The sequence below is a fragment of the Camelus ferus genome, chromosome 7 (assembly GCF_009834535.1).
Source record: "Camelus ferus isolate YT-003-E chromosome 7, BCGSAC_Cfer_1.0, whole genome shotgun sequence".
Classification (NCBI taxonomy): domain Eukaryota; kingdom Metazoa; phylum Chordata; class Mammalia; order Artiodactyla; family Camelidae; genus Camelus; species Camelus ferus.
The window spans coordinates 16,446,839-16,463,580 of record NC_045702.1 but is presented as its reverse complement, the minus strand read 5'-3'; the positions used below and the strand labels follow the sequence as shown (position 1 = coordinate 16,463,580).

At 46.5% G+C, this 16,742-nt stretch overlaps 1 protein-coding gene across 9 annotated transcripts in view; it reads left to right on the top strand.

Moving 5' to 3' along the window:
• Positions 1-8,531: 8,531 nt before the first annotated feature.
• HIPK2 (homeodomain interacting protein kinase 2) overlaps positions 8,532-16,742 on the top strand; it is a 183,405-nt gene continuing 175,194 nt past the window's right edge. For 4 of the 9 annotated variants that reach the window (XM_032483479.1, XM_032483477.1, XM_032483473.1 and 1 more), the window contains exon 1: positions 8,532-8,923. In XM_032483479.1, the coding sequence (XP_032339370.1) occupies positions 8,905-8,923 (19 nt within the window). In that variant the 5' untranslated portion in view covers positions 8,532-8,904. The remainder of the gene's footprint in view (positions 8,924-16,742) is intronic. The other 5 variants (XM_032483481.1, XM_032483478.1, XM_032483476.1 and 2 more) reach the window with 4 other exon arrangements.

The following is a 16,742-nucleotide window of genomic DNA, read 5'->3' as shown; positions in this document are numbered from 1 at the left end:
CTTCCGGATTCGCGGGATACATCAGCAAACAAAACAGAGACTCCTGACTTTGCGGAACTTACGTTTTAGCAAAGAGGATCAGACAATTTAAAAAATGAACTTAAAAAATAAGTGAGTAATACATGATGTTAGGAAACAAATATCATGTAGAAAGCTAGCACAACAGGATAAGGGCAGGAATTCTTACATTGGGGTCCCATATCCGCAAGGAGTTCATGGACAAAATTCATGGGATCTGTGAACTTGGATGGGGAAAAATAACTTCTTCAATTTCATTAACCTGAAATCTTAAAGTCTGACTTAGGCAACCAGCCACAGGAGTGAGTGCAGTTCCTGTGACTTTGTTACCAGTGGAAGTCACAGATATTTTTATATCACAGTTGGTAGAGGTATCTTGAACTAGTTTACTCTCATCACTACTTTGTAACTATTGGCCCTGCAGTTAGATCACATTGTTTAATGTATCAATAAACATTTATTTGGTAACTGTATCTCAATATAGTTTCTTTGGTAACCTGATTTTCTAAAAATGCATCAAAAAGCATCACTCAGAGAAATGGTCCCTAGGTTCCACCAGACTGTCCAAGGAGTTCATGCAACACAAAGTTTAAGAACAGTGGGTACGGAAAAATGGTGGAGGACGGCAGGGGTAAGGGGACAGCGTGGGCAGTGTCGGTCTCACACCAGACGCCCTGTTGAACCCATTGTAGCACCCTGGGCCATCCCCAGTCACAGCCCTGGCTTTGCCCAAAGTTCAGACTGAGGTGCCCAGTGATAGCATGTTTTTGTTATTCATCAGCCTGTTTTCCTGATGAAAGAACTCTGACCCCGCCCTGCCGTTCACCACCTGCCCCTCTCAGAGGTTATTTAACACAGGATTGAACATCCAGGAGTTTAGAATCAACAAAACAGTGTCCAAAGAATATGAGGAGATTCAAGAACACTAAAAAGAGATCTTACTTTTTGTTGTTGTTCTGCCTTCTATCAAAACATCCAACTTAACCAGACAAACTAGCTCAGATCAGCCAGGCAGTCTGTGTCTCCTCAAGAAAAGATAAGCAGGTCAGCAGGTTCCGAATGTTGATTAAGTGTAGCACCTGGAGCAAATGGAAAGGGAGCTGAAGATACTGCCATGTTTCAGAAGAAATTCTTTAAAAATTCAAATTCATCTCACATATATAGTGAAAATCCTCAGAATTCCATGACAAAAGATCCTTTGATTTTTCAAAAATTACACTTTGAGGCTGCTGAAATATTTTCTTAAAATCTACATGTAGACTATAATAAAACACTATCTGGAAATGACACAATTAAATTCTTATACAAATTAAGATGCTGTTAGCTGTAAGTTATGGGATGCCCAGCTGGAGGTGGATTAATAAAGACCTCACTCCTCTCACTTAACAAGAAGCCTGGAAATTAGTGGTTCCAAGTCATTTCATCTCCAAGATGTCAGGACTCTGAGTTGGCACCCAACCCTAGAGGAAACCACACAGCCTCTTAAATAATTAGGTCTCTCCCCTTCTAAGTTACATCCTAAAACCTCTTAGCTTCTCATATCAGTGGCTGCTTCATACTGGTGGCTGGTGAACTTCCGTGTTATAACTGTATCCCCTAGGGAGTGAATTTAAAATGCAGATTCCCAGGATCAACCCCCAGAGATTCCTGAGTTTTGGGTTCCACCTGAGGAATCTGCATCTTTAGAAAGCCTCTGTGGGGTTTTGCTGCAGGTGGCCCAAGGACCACACTTTGAGAAACACCACCATGTGTAACCTCTCCCTGTGTGATCTCCCCACTCCTGTGGATTAGCCCCATAATTTATTGATGATTCAAACATTTTTTTGATCCCTCAGCCCCTGACATTCACTTGGCCACTGAGCATCCCTATCTGAATATCTCATAGGAAACTTAAACTCAACAGGTTCAAAATTGAACTCAGTTTCTCCTCACACCTGGCACATATAGAATAAGCACAAATTCCTGAACTTGGCATTCAGGACTCCACCTCTCTCTTCAGCCTCATCCCTGACCAGTGCCTGGGCCTTGCTCTTTGTGTTTAGCAATATTCTGACTTCTTACAGAGCCTGGACACACGTGCCTTTCTACTTCCTGTCCCCCTGCCAGAATTCATGCTGCTGGACACAGACACCCTCTCCTCCCGTCCCTTAAACATGCTCCTTGCCATTTGTCCCTCTGTGCCAGCTTTTGACTCTGTGCATCCTGTAATTGCCAGGCTCATCATACTGTATTGTACTTTTCCCTGGTGGTTTTGAATGTGAGCTCCTTGAAAGCGGGGGCTGTGGCTGACTCCCTTTTGACTCCCAGTTCCTGCTGTAGACTCTAAGACATCCTAGTCAGTTGCTGAACATTTGATGAATTGAATTTCTTGGTTAAAAAAAGAAGAAAGCAAGAAAGAGAGAGAGAAGGAATGACCGGGAAAGTTGAAGGGAAATTTCAAAAGTGCATGGTTATGAAAAGGAAGGGGACTGATTCCAGAAGGAAGAAGGGATTAACAGAGTCTCACTAATGTTTGTCTAGAGATCAAGCAGGGAGGGGTTGAAAAAGGGCACTGGATTTGGCGTGGAAGAGTTCACGGAACGTCAGAGCAAAGAGCCCTCTGCTCTAAGAGAGCCCTAACAGCCCTCTCAGATTATGGTCAATCTCACTCCAGGGATTGCCACACCGGGACAAGCTCCTTCACGCCAGTGGGAGGAGACTTTATGACACAAACTTTGCACAGCACAGAAACGCACAGGCCCACTGAGTAATCACTGAGCTCAGTTTAATTTGGCTTAACAGGGTCCTTTTAAAAGAGCTCTCCTGGGTCTACCCTCCTTTCTACATCCACTCTTGAGCTAGAGGCTTCTCTCTCCACCACAACCTCCTGGTGTGCCCCAGTTTAGCCTGGACCGCATGTCAGGCCAACCAAGCTATCACCCTTCTTCCCTCGTCACAGACGTTTCTCTGCGAGGCTGGATTGCTTCTCTGAACTGCTTCTCATGTGCATATTCATCCTAATCTGCTGTTCCTGACACCTCCAACAAAACTGCCCTATTTTCTGTGTCTATATCACATTATATTCGTAAGCTGATTGTGGTTTTTGGTTTTGGGTTTTTTTCCCCCCCATAACTCTTTCCTGCTGAATGCCTTTCCCACCTCTCTTTGCCTTTCCTGTATCCCTGTTCAGGTGTCTGATCATTTTTCTTCTAGAAGAAGAAGCAGGAAATGAACTATGTTTCCCTATTCCCCTGATTTTGCCAGTGTAATTCCTCCAAGGCTGCCATTTCCACAATCAGATTCTCTTCTCCCTGCCAAGCCTTGCTCTGCCCTTTGCCCTTAAAGCCACAGCTCCTGTTGCTCCTAATTTGAATGCAACGTCTGCCCTTTCATTTCCTCTGCTGGTGCAATGTCCTGCCACTGAAGCTCTGGTTTAAGGAGTCCTATAGTCATTAAACCCCAGTTCCTTACAAAATGTATCATTTAAGGCAATCAGAGGTTTAAAGTAGAAATATAAAGCAAGTTCTTAAGAATAACTAAAACAAATATAGGCCTGTATTATGACTTGTGAAGAAACAGAATCACAAAAAGAGAGGAAAGGAGAAAGAGAAGAAATAATGTGTGGAAGAGCTAGAAGGATACAGAGAAACATAAAAGGAGACAGATACATTGTCAGAGACAGGAAAACACAGGCAGGGAGCAAGAGACCTAAAGAGAAGCATGACTGCCAAAGACGAATCCTGAAAAGTATACCAGAAATCGATACATTCTAACTGAGTGAATATCAATTAAAAAAAAATGGCGAACAGCCTCCCACTAGGCACATCCTGGAAGACAAAACCACAGGCTCTGATACAGAAATAAGGACCAGGAAGGAAAATGAGGGCAACACACACCAAGTCTGAATAAGGCAGAACCTGGACAGACATCGTACTGGAAACACCCTGAGAGTAAGAACCAGGGATGCACACCTGAATGTGTGCACCAAAAAGAGATGAGGATATCGTGATGATGTGCATTTTCACAACCTCAGGCATAAATGAAGAAAAGACCCTTTGTCACTTGTCCTGCAGGCAAAATGAACTTGAAACGAGGTCCAAGCTCCCCCATGTTACTCTGCTAACCCCTGAGAAAGCTATTACTTGCACTATTTTGTAGAAAGACAAATTAGGAAGAGGTAACTGGCGCAGATGGTTACTAAATCCTTTCTAGTTCTCTTGCCTTTATTATGTCTCTCATAGGGTACTGAAGTTAAATGGTCTTTGGCCACCTAGAGTTCTATATGGTGTAAAATACTGGATTTGTTAAATGAGCTGATACTTGGAAACTTCTTAGAACACTAAGCACTAATGTGTTTATTAAATAAATAAAATACGATGCATACTATCTTTAAGCCAGACGTGCTAGCTCCTGGAACTGGCTCATGGTCTCATCCCTGGACTTTGGTCACGCTGTCCACCTGGAATGCTCTCTAGTGCCCTCTTCTGGCGCCTCCCTAGTCCTCCACCTCTCCTCCCATCTCCCCGCCTCCATCAAACATTACACGTTCTTTTCAGACTGAATTTAAGAACCCTACATTTGCCCCATAATTAGTCTTATTAAAGGCACTAATGTAACTCCTGTTGCCCAGTCCTATGGATGCTTCCCGCTTGTATCGTGGGTGAACTCTCACTAGCACTCAGCACCGCTGACCTCACCTCCCTTTGCAATGATCTTCCTAGGGAGGAAGTCGAGGCACCAGCCCATCCAGGTGGTCCTCCTCCTTCCTTGCCCTCCCCTGTCCTTTTCCCTCTTCCCACCTTTCAAACACTGGTGTTCCGCGGGGCTCTGTCTCAGACTCCCTTCCGCTCTCAGGCTCTCCCTCAGGGACAGGGTTTTTAATCCCTCTCTCACCTGCCTGCAGTTACTGGAGGAAAGGGAGACAGGTAGGTGGACCCAATCTGCCAATTCATGAAGACATATCTCAGTCTATTTAAATAACATGTCCCATCTATATGATGCCAAGTGTATCAGCTGAGCTGTACGTTTTCTACTGAAGTTGTGCATCACATGGGTTCAGCTTCAGTCATGGTGGTCTGTGTCGGGGTGGGCTCCATCATGTTCTCCTGTCATTGGACTCCATTTCCACACCCAGGACGGTTCCCCTTCTGTGGGGAGGAGGCCAACCTCAAGATGTTTTCCGTTGACACGAGCACACTTTTTTCATCTTAATGCACCTTCTGTGGGGGTATATTGGTTTGCTTGGGCTGTCACACTGAAGTACCTCAGACCATGTGGCTTTAGCAACCAAAATGTATTTTCTCCTAGTTCTGGATGCTCTGAGGTCAAAGGGTCGACAGGGTTGGTTTCTTCTAAGACCTCTCTCCCTGGCTTGCAGATAGCCACCTTCTCCCTCTGTCTTCAAGAGGCCCTTCCTCTGTGTGTCTCTGTTCTAATTCTTTTCTTACAAGGATACCAGTCATATTGGCTTGGTGTCCACCCGAATGACCCGCTTTTAACTCAGTTACCTCTTTAAAGACCCCATCTCCAAACACAGTCACATTCTAAGGTACTGGGGGTTAGGATTTCAACATACAAATTTGGGGAGGACAGAGGAGGTATTCCAGAGTGAGAGACTGCCTAGAGTCCCTCACAGCTAGACAGCAGCTGAGACAGAGTTAGAGGCAACTACTAGACACTAATCAGTGCAAGCTCTGAGCTGAGGGACTTCCACACAAATACGCCACGGCTCCTGCCCCAAGATGCTGCCAACCCACTCGTGGGGACAGGGCACTGAGACAGAAGAGGAGAGTCAGTCCTCTAGGCTGGGATATGCATAGGACAACAGTGTGTGACAGGCAGGAACTGTCCTGTAAGCCTAGAGGAAGAAGAGATAAAAATCAGTTGGATTGGTCACAGAGAGTTTTGCATGATAACAATAACCACCTTTTATTGAACTATATTATCTGCCAGCCCTCTTTACAAACTCTAACCTAATCCCACCTCAGGGGCTGTGGCAAAGACTGTATGAAATAAGTTACACCACGTTCCTGTGTTGTGCTTGGCACAAGTGAGTGTGTAATAAATGCGAGCTATTATTCATCTAACAAATGTTTGTACCTTCCATGTGCCAGGCAATGTGTTCATTGCTGGGAATATACCGTGGAGCAAGATGGTTTCTGTCCGCACTGAGCTTACAGTTTAGAGATGCGTTATCCAATATGGTGGCCACTAGCCATCTGTTAGCTATCAAAATGAATTAAAATGAAAAATTCAGTTCCTCAGTCACACTAGCCACATTTCATGTGCTCTACAGCCACAAATGGTTCCACTTCCATCATCACAGGAAGTTCTATTGAGCAGCACTGAAAAGGGGAAGAGAGATAATACCGGTATTGGTAAAGGTCACAATACAGACTTACAGGTACAAGGGAAGAACATTATTATTAGTCTTATTATAATCAAGATGCAGAAACGGAAGCTCAGAGAGATTAAAGAATTTGCCCAAGTTCACACAGCTACTAAGTGGAAGAGCTGGGATCTGAACCCAGATCTGTCTTCATATTGTGCTGCCTCAGACTGTTTTGTGGAGGAAATGAGTCAGGCACAGGTAGAATCTGGTTAAAGAGAGAAGACAGAGGAGGCATCCTCGCTGGGAAAGTAGCAGCGTGGACAAAGGCACAAAGGCACAGATGGGCAAGGCTGGCAGAGGACCACGAGTAAACCAGTCTGGCTGGAGAGGCAGTGACTTGCTGAACTCAAGTGCTTGGCAAGGTAAGCAGAGCCTGCCTGCCTTGATTAAGAACCAAGGAGCTAGGAATCTCAGCTCTATGTGCAGATTGAGTCCTTGAAGGATGTTAGCAGGAGCATGGCATGGTCAGAACTGTGTGTTATGAAGGTGGAAGTGCTTAAGTGCTTAGGGTAAACTGGGCTGGGACCAGTTTCAGATGGCAGAGGGAGAGAAGGAAGGGATGAACAGTATGAACCTAAAAAACACCAGAGTGGGAGCCTAGAGCCTGACCCCAAGATTTAATGCTATGTAATACTGGGCAATACACTATTTCCCTGGGCTTCATCTTTTCAATTCTAAAAGGGCAGGGCTGGCCCAGACGATCTCTGAGGCCCCTTCTAGTAACGGTAGTCTAGGATTCTGCAAATGTGTGTGACATTAGGCAAAAAGAAGCAGTGGGAAGTGTAGCACTGAGTATGGGGGCAAGAAAGATGGCAGAGGAAAAGGTCATCCTGAGACAAAGGGGGGGGGGGCTGATGTGCTACTAGCACAGCTAGGTGTGTGAAAGTCTTGTCTTTGAGGTTTTGGGTGTTTTTTTTTTTTTTTTTTCTTCTTTTCTTTTGTAAGGGGTGTTGCAGGGTATGGAGGTTGGGAAGGATCAGAGGTAGTGGGAAAATGATGGGTTTGTTCATTATTTTCCACACCCAAAATACAGATTTTAAACTTTCTTGATCCATGGCCCACAGCAAGAAATACAACTTACATCATAGTCCGGTACAGTTGTCCAGTATATACAACTGAAATGAAAGGTTTATGAAACAAATTGTGACTCTTATTAAGGGCAGTTGGAGTCTAATATTTTCTATTCTAGTATGTTTCATTATTTTAAAGAGCTGGTTGCCTTCCGCTGAATTTCTCTTATCAATTAATGTGTCACGACCCACAGTTTTAAAAACACTGCCTAAGAAGAGACTCAAGTCTTCTTAAGTTGGGGGCGATGGCAGGGAATCCTATCAAAGAGTCCAAGAAGCTGCAGGAGTGAACCCGCGAGGCTCCGGGCTGGGGAGTCTGGAGAATGTTTCGTTGAAGCCCTGTTCGGATAGAGTGTTGAGGAAGGCAGAGGCCTGGGAACAAGTCAGTGGAAATCACCCGTCCAGGTGATGGAGAGGATGGGGTGCCCTCAGGACACCGCAGACGCGAGGACCGGGTGGAAACCAGATTCCCGCAGGAATCCAGCGACCACCCGGGAGCTGCATTTCTTAAGCGTTGAATGGCTTCTGCATCCCTGACCTCATTTGGATTTCAAAAGCTCCTCCACGCACTCATCCGCCCTCCGAGGACAGCGTGCGCCCACTCCTCCATTCATTCGGCCCACACCTATCTCAGGGAGCGCCAACCAGGTGAGATTTGGGCGAGACCCTGCCGGCCGGGGGCTCCCTTTCTAGCCTCTTCCCCCTCCCGCCCAGCACGCGCGCACACAAAGTTCTGGTTGCTGCCTCTGCGGACCGGCTCTCCTTTGCCAATCAGAATCGAAGTGTGTGCACACCAGCGCTGCCAAGCCTCCCTCGCTCGCTTCCTTTCATCCGCGCCCCCCCCCCCCGCCCCCTCGGCCGGCTCCTGCCCTCCGCTCGGCCTTCCCCGCCTCGCATCCGTGCCATCGGCGCTCGATTGCGCGCGGACTCCGCTCTCCGCGGCTCGCTCGTTCGCTCGCGCTCGGCCGCCGCTCCCGCCCCCGGCCCCCGCCCCCCGCCCCTCCTCCGGCTCCTCCCGCCCCTCCCGCCCCTCCCGCCCCTCCTCCGCCTCCCGTGCAACTTTTGCCGAAGCCCCCACACACAGCCATGCTGAGCTGAGCTCCGGCCGGGGACTGGCCGCGCGCTGCCCGCCCCGGCTCCCGCCCCACCGCGGACCCGCTCGGGGGCCGCGGCCGCTCGGCCCTCGGCCTCGGCCGCTGCGCCCGCCCGCCCGGCCGCCCCGGAGCCCCGCGCAGGGCCCGGGCCGCGGCGGCGGCGGCGGCGGCGCCCGGCCCCCTCCCCCGGCGCCGGCCAAGTGAGGCGGTGATGCGGGCGCTGGCGGCCCCGGCTGCGCCGAGAGCGGAGACACAGGCTCAAGATGGCAGATTCCGACTGAGGCTGGGGGGGCCGAGCTCGCGCGCCGCGTTCCCTTCTCCGTTGCCATGAATCGCGGACACCCCGGCCCCGATGGCCCCCGTGTACGAAGGTAAGGGGCGCCGGCCCGCCGACCCCGCTTGCCCCGCGCCGCCCTGCCGCCGCGGCCCCCGCAGCTTTGTTCTGCCCGCGGCCCCTCGCCGGGCAGCCCCCGGCCCGCAGCCCCCGGGCGCCCGGCCTCCGCGCCCCACCCCCGGGGCTCGAACCTGCTGCCCGCCCCTCCCCGCCACCCCCTCCCTCGCCCGGCCAACGACCGGGATCCGGAATCGAACAGATCTTATTTCCAGGGTGGAGAAAGAGGCGGGGGGGGGGGGGGGTGCGAGGGTGGGCTCCTGACCGAAGAAAAGAAATTGGGAGGGGGCGCCGGGGAAAAGACAGATCCATGACGGTGCTTTTTATTTATTGTCGTAATAAATAAAGGTGATGCGATGGAGTTTTTATTCCCACCCCCCTCCCCCCAAGAAAATTACCTTTAGGATGATGTGCTTTGCACTCTGTCCTCACAGCTCCCCTTCCGATTTCTCTCCACTCCCACCCCACGCGCCTTTATTCTTCGAGAGCCTCTGATTTTGGGGGGTCGAATTGGAATGTATGGGGCTAGGTGGTGAGACGGGGTTTGAGGGAGAGGAAAAGTCCATTAGAGACCCAGGGAGAACAATGAAATAGGCTAAAATCTCCCCGCATTAGCGTGTGTAAGGGAAAATGTAGTTTAGGTTTTCAAGTCGGGGAGGCAGCCAAGACGTTTGTCTCGATCGGTCTGGGTAGACCTTCGTGGTGCACCTTCACCTGGCGTTGGGTCCTTCTTCTGATCTGATCTGTCTTTAGGAAGAAAGAAAAGAACGGAAGGCACAAGCACTATGTTCTCCTTGCTCTCTCTTTCGTTTCTCTTCAGTCAGTTCTGTCAGCTTCCAGCCAGAAATCAAACCGGAATCAACTAAGTTTTTACACTTCGGTGTGTTTTGTGTGCTTATAGTAGGAGGAATTTTGAACAAAAGTGTGCTTAATTTTCCAGTCATTTTCATCGTGAAAATGTTTTTCACATGAAATCATTGAAATAGCAGCCTTTACATACTTTGAGCGTCAGTCCGTCTGGCTTTTCTTTCGGTTTTGTTCAGATATTCTGTGGATGAAATAGCAAATGAGACCGGCAAGGGTTTGTGTGGAACGGAGAGGAGGGGTGAGCAGAGGAGATTTTAATCCTCCTATAAATCCGGAGAACAGTCCTGGCGAGTGAGGCAGGGAACGCATTAATAGTTTTATCTCTGTTATAAAGGCAGATTTAAAAAAAAAAAACTTATCTGAAAAGAAAATCTGTTATTAGTTCCAGGGCTCCAAATGAATTAGGTTTCTGGATGGAATAAAGTTACCAGTCAGGCCCTGTGTAACGAGGCTGTAAATAACCTATGGACTGTAAATATTTTTTTTCAGACTCTCTTAGAAACAAAGGGGCCTGTTTAGAAGGCAACAGAGCGATGTTATTCCAGGGGCTTTCCTCTTTGATTCTGAAGAACACAAGGTCCATTTACCCATTCGACAAAACAAAACGAAATTTCTGATCACTCCACCACACAGCACAGAGCGAGCCGGTGGCTCTGTGAACATGCTAGCAGGACCCAGTCGGGCATTCATTGTTCCTGTGTCTATGGGAGGGGGCTATAGTCAATGCTCCCACTGTCTATGGAGTGTTAAAATGAAACAATTTTCTCTTTATTAAGTACCTCTTTGAGACTCCCTCTGCTGGACACTCCGGGTGAGCATTAGAGAAGGAACTTGGCATTGAATTCAGAACTATAGTACAACGGCTGCTTTCCCTTTCGCCAGGGGCGGGGAATGTGGGTTGGGATGTATTTTGTCAACTTTGTGTAAAGCCATCTTGGGAACTGGGCTGTTCTTCTCTTGTTCCTTTCATTCTAAATCCATGTGGAATGTAGGCCAGACCCCCGAGGCTAAGACTTGGCACTCCAATTCTCACTACGGTGTTCTTTTAGTGCATCACACCAGATAAAGGGCTGTGGGTGTGTAAGATGTTGTGGTTCAAGAATAATCACAGATCTCAAAGGTCTCAGGAGCTCGCTCCTTTTATTTGCAAGCCTGCCTTCTGTGACCCAGGTGACCTACCTGGTCCCTGCATCAACCCTAGGTTTCTGTCAGTCTTGTCTGTGTGTTCTCTTAATTATTCCTGTGCTTTGCACCCTTTGATTCTGCAAGAGTTTCTGCCCATCTTTATAATTCTTTTCTTAGTCTTCCTCCCCACCCCTCCTGAACCAGTCCAGCATCACTCAGCACAAGCCTAGACCTAGGTCTTTTTTGAAAGAGACTGCTGGTTATTCTCTGAAACAGACAGGTGACCCCCATAATCAAGCACTGCATTGCTGGAACCCACAGTCACTTCCCATGATGAGTGCCTCTAAGATGCCAGTGACCACCGTTTTCCCTCCTTGGTGACATCCACTGGATTTAGTGAACCTGATTTTTACCATATCCCTATTAGAGCATATGGACTCCTGTGGGGATCCTGAAGGAGCGGAGCTTTTTCTGTGGAATTCTGCAAGAGGAATTGATTTCTAATAGTTTTCGAGTTACTAAGAGTGATCGTGGGGTTCTTAGGAGAAGACTAATGACAGGTGAGGCATTTCAGCTGGAATTCAGGGGTGTACTCATTTGTTTAAATGGGGTGCAGTTGCCCCAAGTTGAGATTGGCATGAAGGCTGGATTGCATTCACGGAGCATCCTCCACTGCCAGGTATTTAGAGGGAAATGCTCTCTTTGAAACTGTGTATGTTTGGTAATATGGATTAATGGGTAGGAAAGTGTAATCAGTCTTTTACGACTTGCTTTTAAGGATCGGTTTATAAATAGCACATTAGTTTTCAATGGGTTGGTACTGATCAAGTCAAACTCCTTTAAAAAGGTTTATTTTCTTTAGAAAGTTAAACATTCGCCTTGCAACGGTGTTTACTCCATCAACTTGCTTAGCAAAGCTTTTTTCAATATGTAGTGCAAAGGCCAACCACAAAGGTTTATAGTGCCGTGGGTTCTGGGCTGGAGGACCCTAAATTCCACGATTGTTCCACTGCACACAGCTGAGCTGTGCTGTGTCCACTAGTGTTGGCTCATAACAGTCAGACTTTCCCAAACTGTGATGCTGAGGCCCGTCATCAGATGGGCCTGAAGACACCAACCAAGAAATGGATTCTGAATCATCTTCCATTAAAAGAATTTGATGACACACGTTCAAAAATATCTTTTCCTGTGTTTATGTTTTATATTTTTAAAATGAGTAAATATAAATATTGTTTTCCTTCCACCCCATTTCAGGGGTGAATCAAGGCTCGTTAATTAATTTTATCCCTGAGACTGGACACTATGGTACTTGAATCATAGAAACCTGGGGTTGAATCTAACTATATGGCTTTGGGCACGTTACTTAACTTGTCTGAGCTTCATTGTTGTTGTTGTTGTTGTTTTAAAAGCCTTATTAGAGTGTGCCAGGGCTCCATTAGAAGCGAGTCTATGTAAAGCGTCTGGCTGTAGTAGGCATTTTCTCAGTGCGTGTTAAATCTCTCTATCTTTTGAGCTGCTTACAGGCATGATGACTCCAGGGAAAGAATAACCCACAAATAGTTTAGAAAGCCAATAATAGCAACATTTCAATTATTAATCTCCTGCTATTCCTTTTCCAGTTTGGGCACCAGCAACAATAAACCCCCTGTGGCCACAGAAGAAAGAGCCTTTTTTGACCCCCTCCGTGACCTTTCCAGATTCTTTATTCCCACTGAGCCTCTGCGGGTTTCAGGTAGAGGATTTCTCTTCTGTAGCGGCACATTCTATGCCATTTTAAAAATGAGGCAACAAACCATTAGAACAGAGTTTCAGGGGCTGCAGCTGTGCCTCTGGGAAAGTATCCCAAAGTCTGAAAGATAATCTTTGCCCTTAATCAGGATCCATTCGTAACCCAGGCAGCAGGCCAGGAGAGGGAGCGCCCAGAGGTGGCTTCCTTACTGAGGGCCTCCGCAGAGGGGAGGCACCACCCGGCCACCAGCCGGGGTCTGGATCAATGCATTAAACATAATTTTCCTATGAAAGAAAGTGTGGTGTTTTATACAAATTACAGCTGCTCATAGTCTTCATATTTCATTTTTTGTTTCTTTATTTCTCTCTTCCTTCCTCCCATGGAGACCAGTCTTAAAGGAAACACCTTTGAGGTTTCTGTGGAACAAAAGTAGTGATGATCAAGAGGATGTGATACGTGAACACTGTTTATTGTTCTCTGAACATGTCACGTGCCAGTGCTTTCTGGTAGTCTTAGGGTGACAGTTCAAGGTCTTCAGGTTGCTGTCAAAGGCAAGGTTCAGAGTAATGCCAGCAGATTTTGTATCATCTCACAGAGGTGAGGGTGAAAGGCCCCCAAACCCGTGATAGTTCCATTTCTCAATGACAAGACCCTGTTGGGGGTCGGGGAGGGGTACGGAGGGAAAGAAAGTGGAAAACCTGGAGTATAGGAAGGTCTTAATTTTTCCTCTGAAAGAAAGCAAGATGCCTGAAGTTCATGGCAGTAACTGCAGCTCAGACCCCACTTAGTTTGTGCTGCACCCTCTCCCCTTGTCCTAACAGACCCTCAAAGTAGGTCCCATCACCCCCACTTTACAGGCAGGGCACATCTTTAAAGCAGTTATGTAACATATGTTTATGTGGGGTCCCTGTCCTCGAGTTCAGAGGGCATGGGAAGTGAAAGTCCACACTAAACACAAGCTCGATGGACCACGATCTGACTCGGGGTGGAATGTGTGTGTGTGTGTGTGTGTGTGTGTGTGTGTGTGTGTGTGTGTGCGCCAGCTCTTAATTCTTACATACTCATGTTTCTTAAGGTATAAAAGGAAGACCCCATTTCCCTATTTTTCTCTTGAAATATTTTCTTTATGTGGAATCAAGAAAAGTATTTCTACATGGAGAAAATACCTATTACAAACTTCCTTGGAAATTACCATCTCTAATTTGCAGAAGACCCCATCTTCCTCTTTGATTACTAACGTTTTATAGCCTTGTAAACACGTTACATTTCTAGCTTGCGCATGCTGCTTGGAGACTTCTTGGTTTTGGTATTTGGCATTGCAGGCTCCATTGCCAGTGAACGCATTCATCTTACATGGCTGTTGGAGAATTAATTCCTGGCTATGCTGCCTGGCTGAGGTCTTTAATTCCAGGTAGTTTTATGGTAGTTATTGTGGGATGCAGATCGGGTGGTCCCTCAGCACAACCCTCTGGGAAGGAAGTTGTGGAAGAAGAAGTCCCAGCTTTGGGAGCGTGGAGCCCAGAACAAGAGAGGACCTTGGGAGAAATTCGTTCACCCTCTTGCCTTCAGAAAGGTGAATGGCCGTGACGTGGAACTGTCAGTTCATCCAAAACATTTTTTTCCAGGAAAAGGTCACACTGGGAACTCCCTCAGTGACCAGTTCAAGTATTCTGTTAATCTGATTGTCAGGGAATTCCGGGGCCAGCTGAGATCTCACTCGCTGCCACTCAGACCTGTTCTCTTTCACTTGATTCCTTTCTCTAAAGCCTTTCATGTACTTGAAGATCATAGCTGGGTCTCTATAGCTTTTTTCTCAGAGCCTGTTTTAGGTCTTCTCCCTCCTCTGAAATCTCTAGTTCCTCCACATTGAAAAGAAAATGGTGGTGATCAAAACTGAAGACAGTCCCTTAATAATGGTCCTGTTAGTACCACATATACAAGAGAAACGATTTCAGGAGTCTTGCCTCCCTGCGAGTCCCTGGAGGGCAGGAACCAAATCTGAGTCATCTTTGTATCCTCCATAGTCGCTGTGCAGCTGCTTAAACCAGTAGGTGCTTCATAAATGCTTACTGAATTGACTCTTCCTTTTAACATATCTAAGTAGTAACTTATGTCACACCAGCCCTGGATTGGTGACTCCTAGTTAGCTTGCTTTCCCCCACCCCATCCTGAGTCTTTTTGTCCCTTGCAGGTACTTGTGTCTCACCGCTCCTCACCCCAACAATGCCGTCTTCTGCTTAACCCTGTGAATTTCACCCCTCTACTTGCAGGTCTTTAGAACCTTACTTAGTTGTCTTACTTAACTGATCCGATAAACAGAATGCAGCTGACATAAGTCATAAAAAAAAAAAGTTGAACTACTCTTGAAAGAAGAGGAGAGAGTGCACTGAAGGATCTTGATGATTCAGTGTAATATCGGTTCCTCCAGGATTAGAAAGGATGGTTCGACAAATTCTTTAGAAGTTCTGAGTCAGCGAAAGCCATACCTGTTTTTCCAGGTTCTCTACGACAAGTGAGTGAGGTGAGGTGTCGTGAGAGTGGCTACAAGTCAGACTTGCAGCCCAAATTCCTCCCTGTTTTTGATCTAAAGCCAACGGAAAAGGCAAAAGATACGAGGGGCAAAAAGCCATTCAACTTGTGATTTTGTGATGGGTGACTTTGCCATTAGAGAGCAAGCTGGCAAAGTAGTTGCCTATTAAAAAAAGCAGAAAACCTTTAAAACTGCAAAATAATTTTGTGGTTTTGCAGCCACTTATTTCTAAACACGGCACTGAAGAGATTTGTAGTGTTTCTGAAAGTGGTCTGTTTTAGCAATTCTTGCCTAACTTCTTTTGCTCGGTGGGTTCTGATTAATTAAATGCCACTGTGTTAAAGCAGAATTAAGATTGATTGACTCTTGCATGTGCTAGTGCTGTAGACTTTATAAAACCTTCATTGTCATGGAAAGCATGCAGTTTCATATGTGAGTGGATAAGGGCATTTCTCCCCAGGTTGTGCTGTCTGTCCTCAAAGAAGGATCACTGTAGAACCTGCTATAACATTGGAGAGAAAAACACTTTTGATTCATGTAGTTACAGATGGCATCCTGGTGAAATAGGTTTTTTTCCCTGTATTTTTACCATTTTCCACTGTATCAGAATTACCTTTTTGATTCCACCTATGAAATTGTCATTCACAGTATAAAATGATTTTCCGAGGGCTTATCTTAAGAACAGTGATCTATCATGCCAGTTCTGTATAGAACTTCTAGGTTCACAGCATTAAAAAAGCAAATTGTAATGGTATGTGTGTCTGGAATCCTGTTAAGAGTCACATGGTAAGGGGATTTGGAAGACTGGTTTGTTGCTGGTTGTGGAAGTTTGGTCTTTGTTTTTCCTCTAATGAAGAATTTATAGAGTTCTGACAAAAAGCAGCATGTGAGTTCTTGAAATTGTGCAGAAGGACAGCCAGTTACACCCTTCTGAGTTCTGGGGAGCTGCACCTCCTCACCGGAGTCCAGGCTGATAGCAGGAGTTCCTGCAGGAAAGTACATTTCGGGAGAATGCGTGATAGGCGGTGGGGGAGGGGAGGGGCGCACGCCCCCCCCCCCAGCACGTACACTTGCAGCTCAAGCACACTCCGATCACTGTTATTCATTAAGTATGACCTGCACCATCAGGAAAAGATTAATCGATATTCATTATGTTCTGTTAACTGAGTCGGGGAGTTTTCTCAAATGCATTACAGAAACGTTTCCATTAGAAAATGTTTAAAATAAAGAAACTCTTTCATTTAGTTATACCGTGACTTTCTCCGAAAAAGGATTTAAGGCTTCTTAAAGGGTGAAGTTACTGGAAGAGGGGACATTAATTTATATAGAGCAATTTCATGGATCAGCCTGTTTCCAGAGATGTCGGATAAGTGAGGTATTTGTATCCAGAGAGACAACAGAAAAAACAGAGCATTTGTGCTGCCTTAACAAGGTGAACAAGCAGAGTACATAATGGAATTCATTTGCAGAGTCATTTTTGCTTGGCTGGAGTGGTAAACACAAAATAGACCAGCAGACGAGAATGGTAAGTGTTTGGGATCAGTTGTT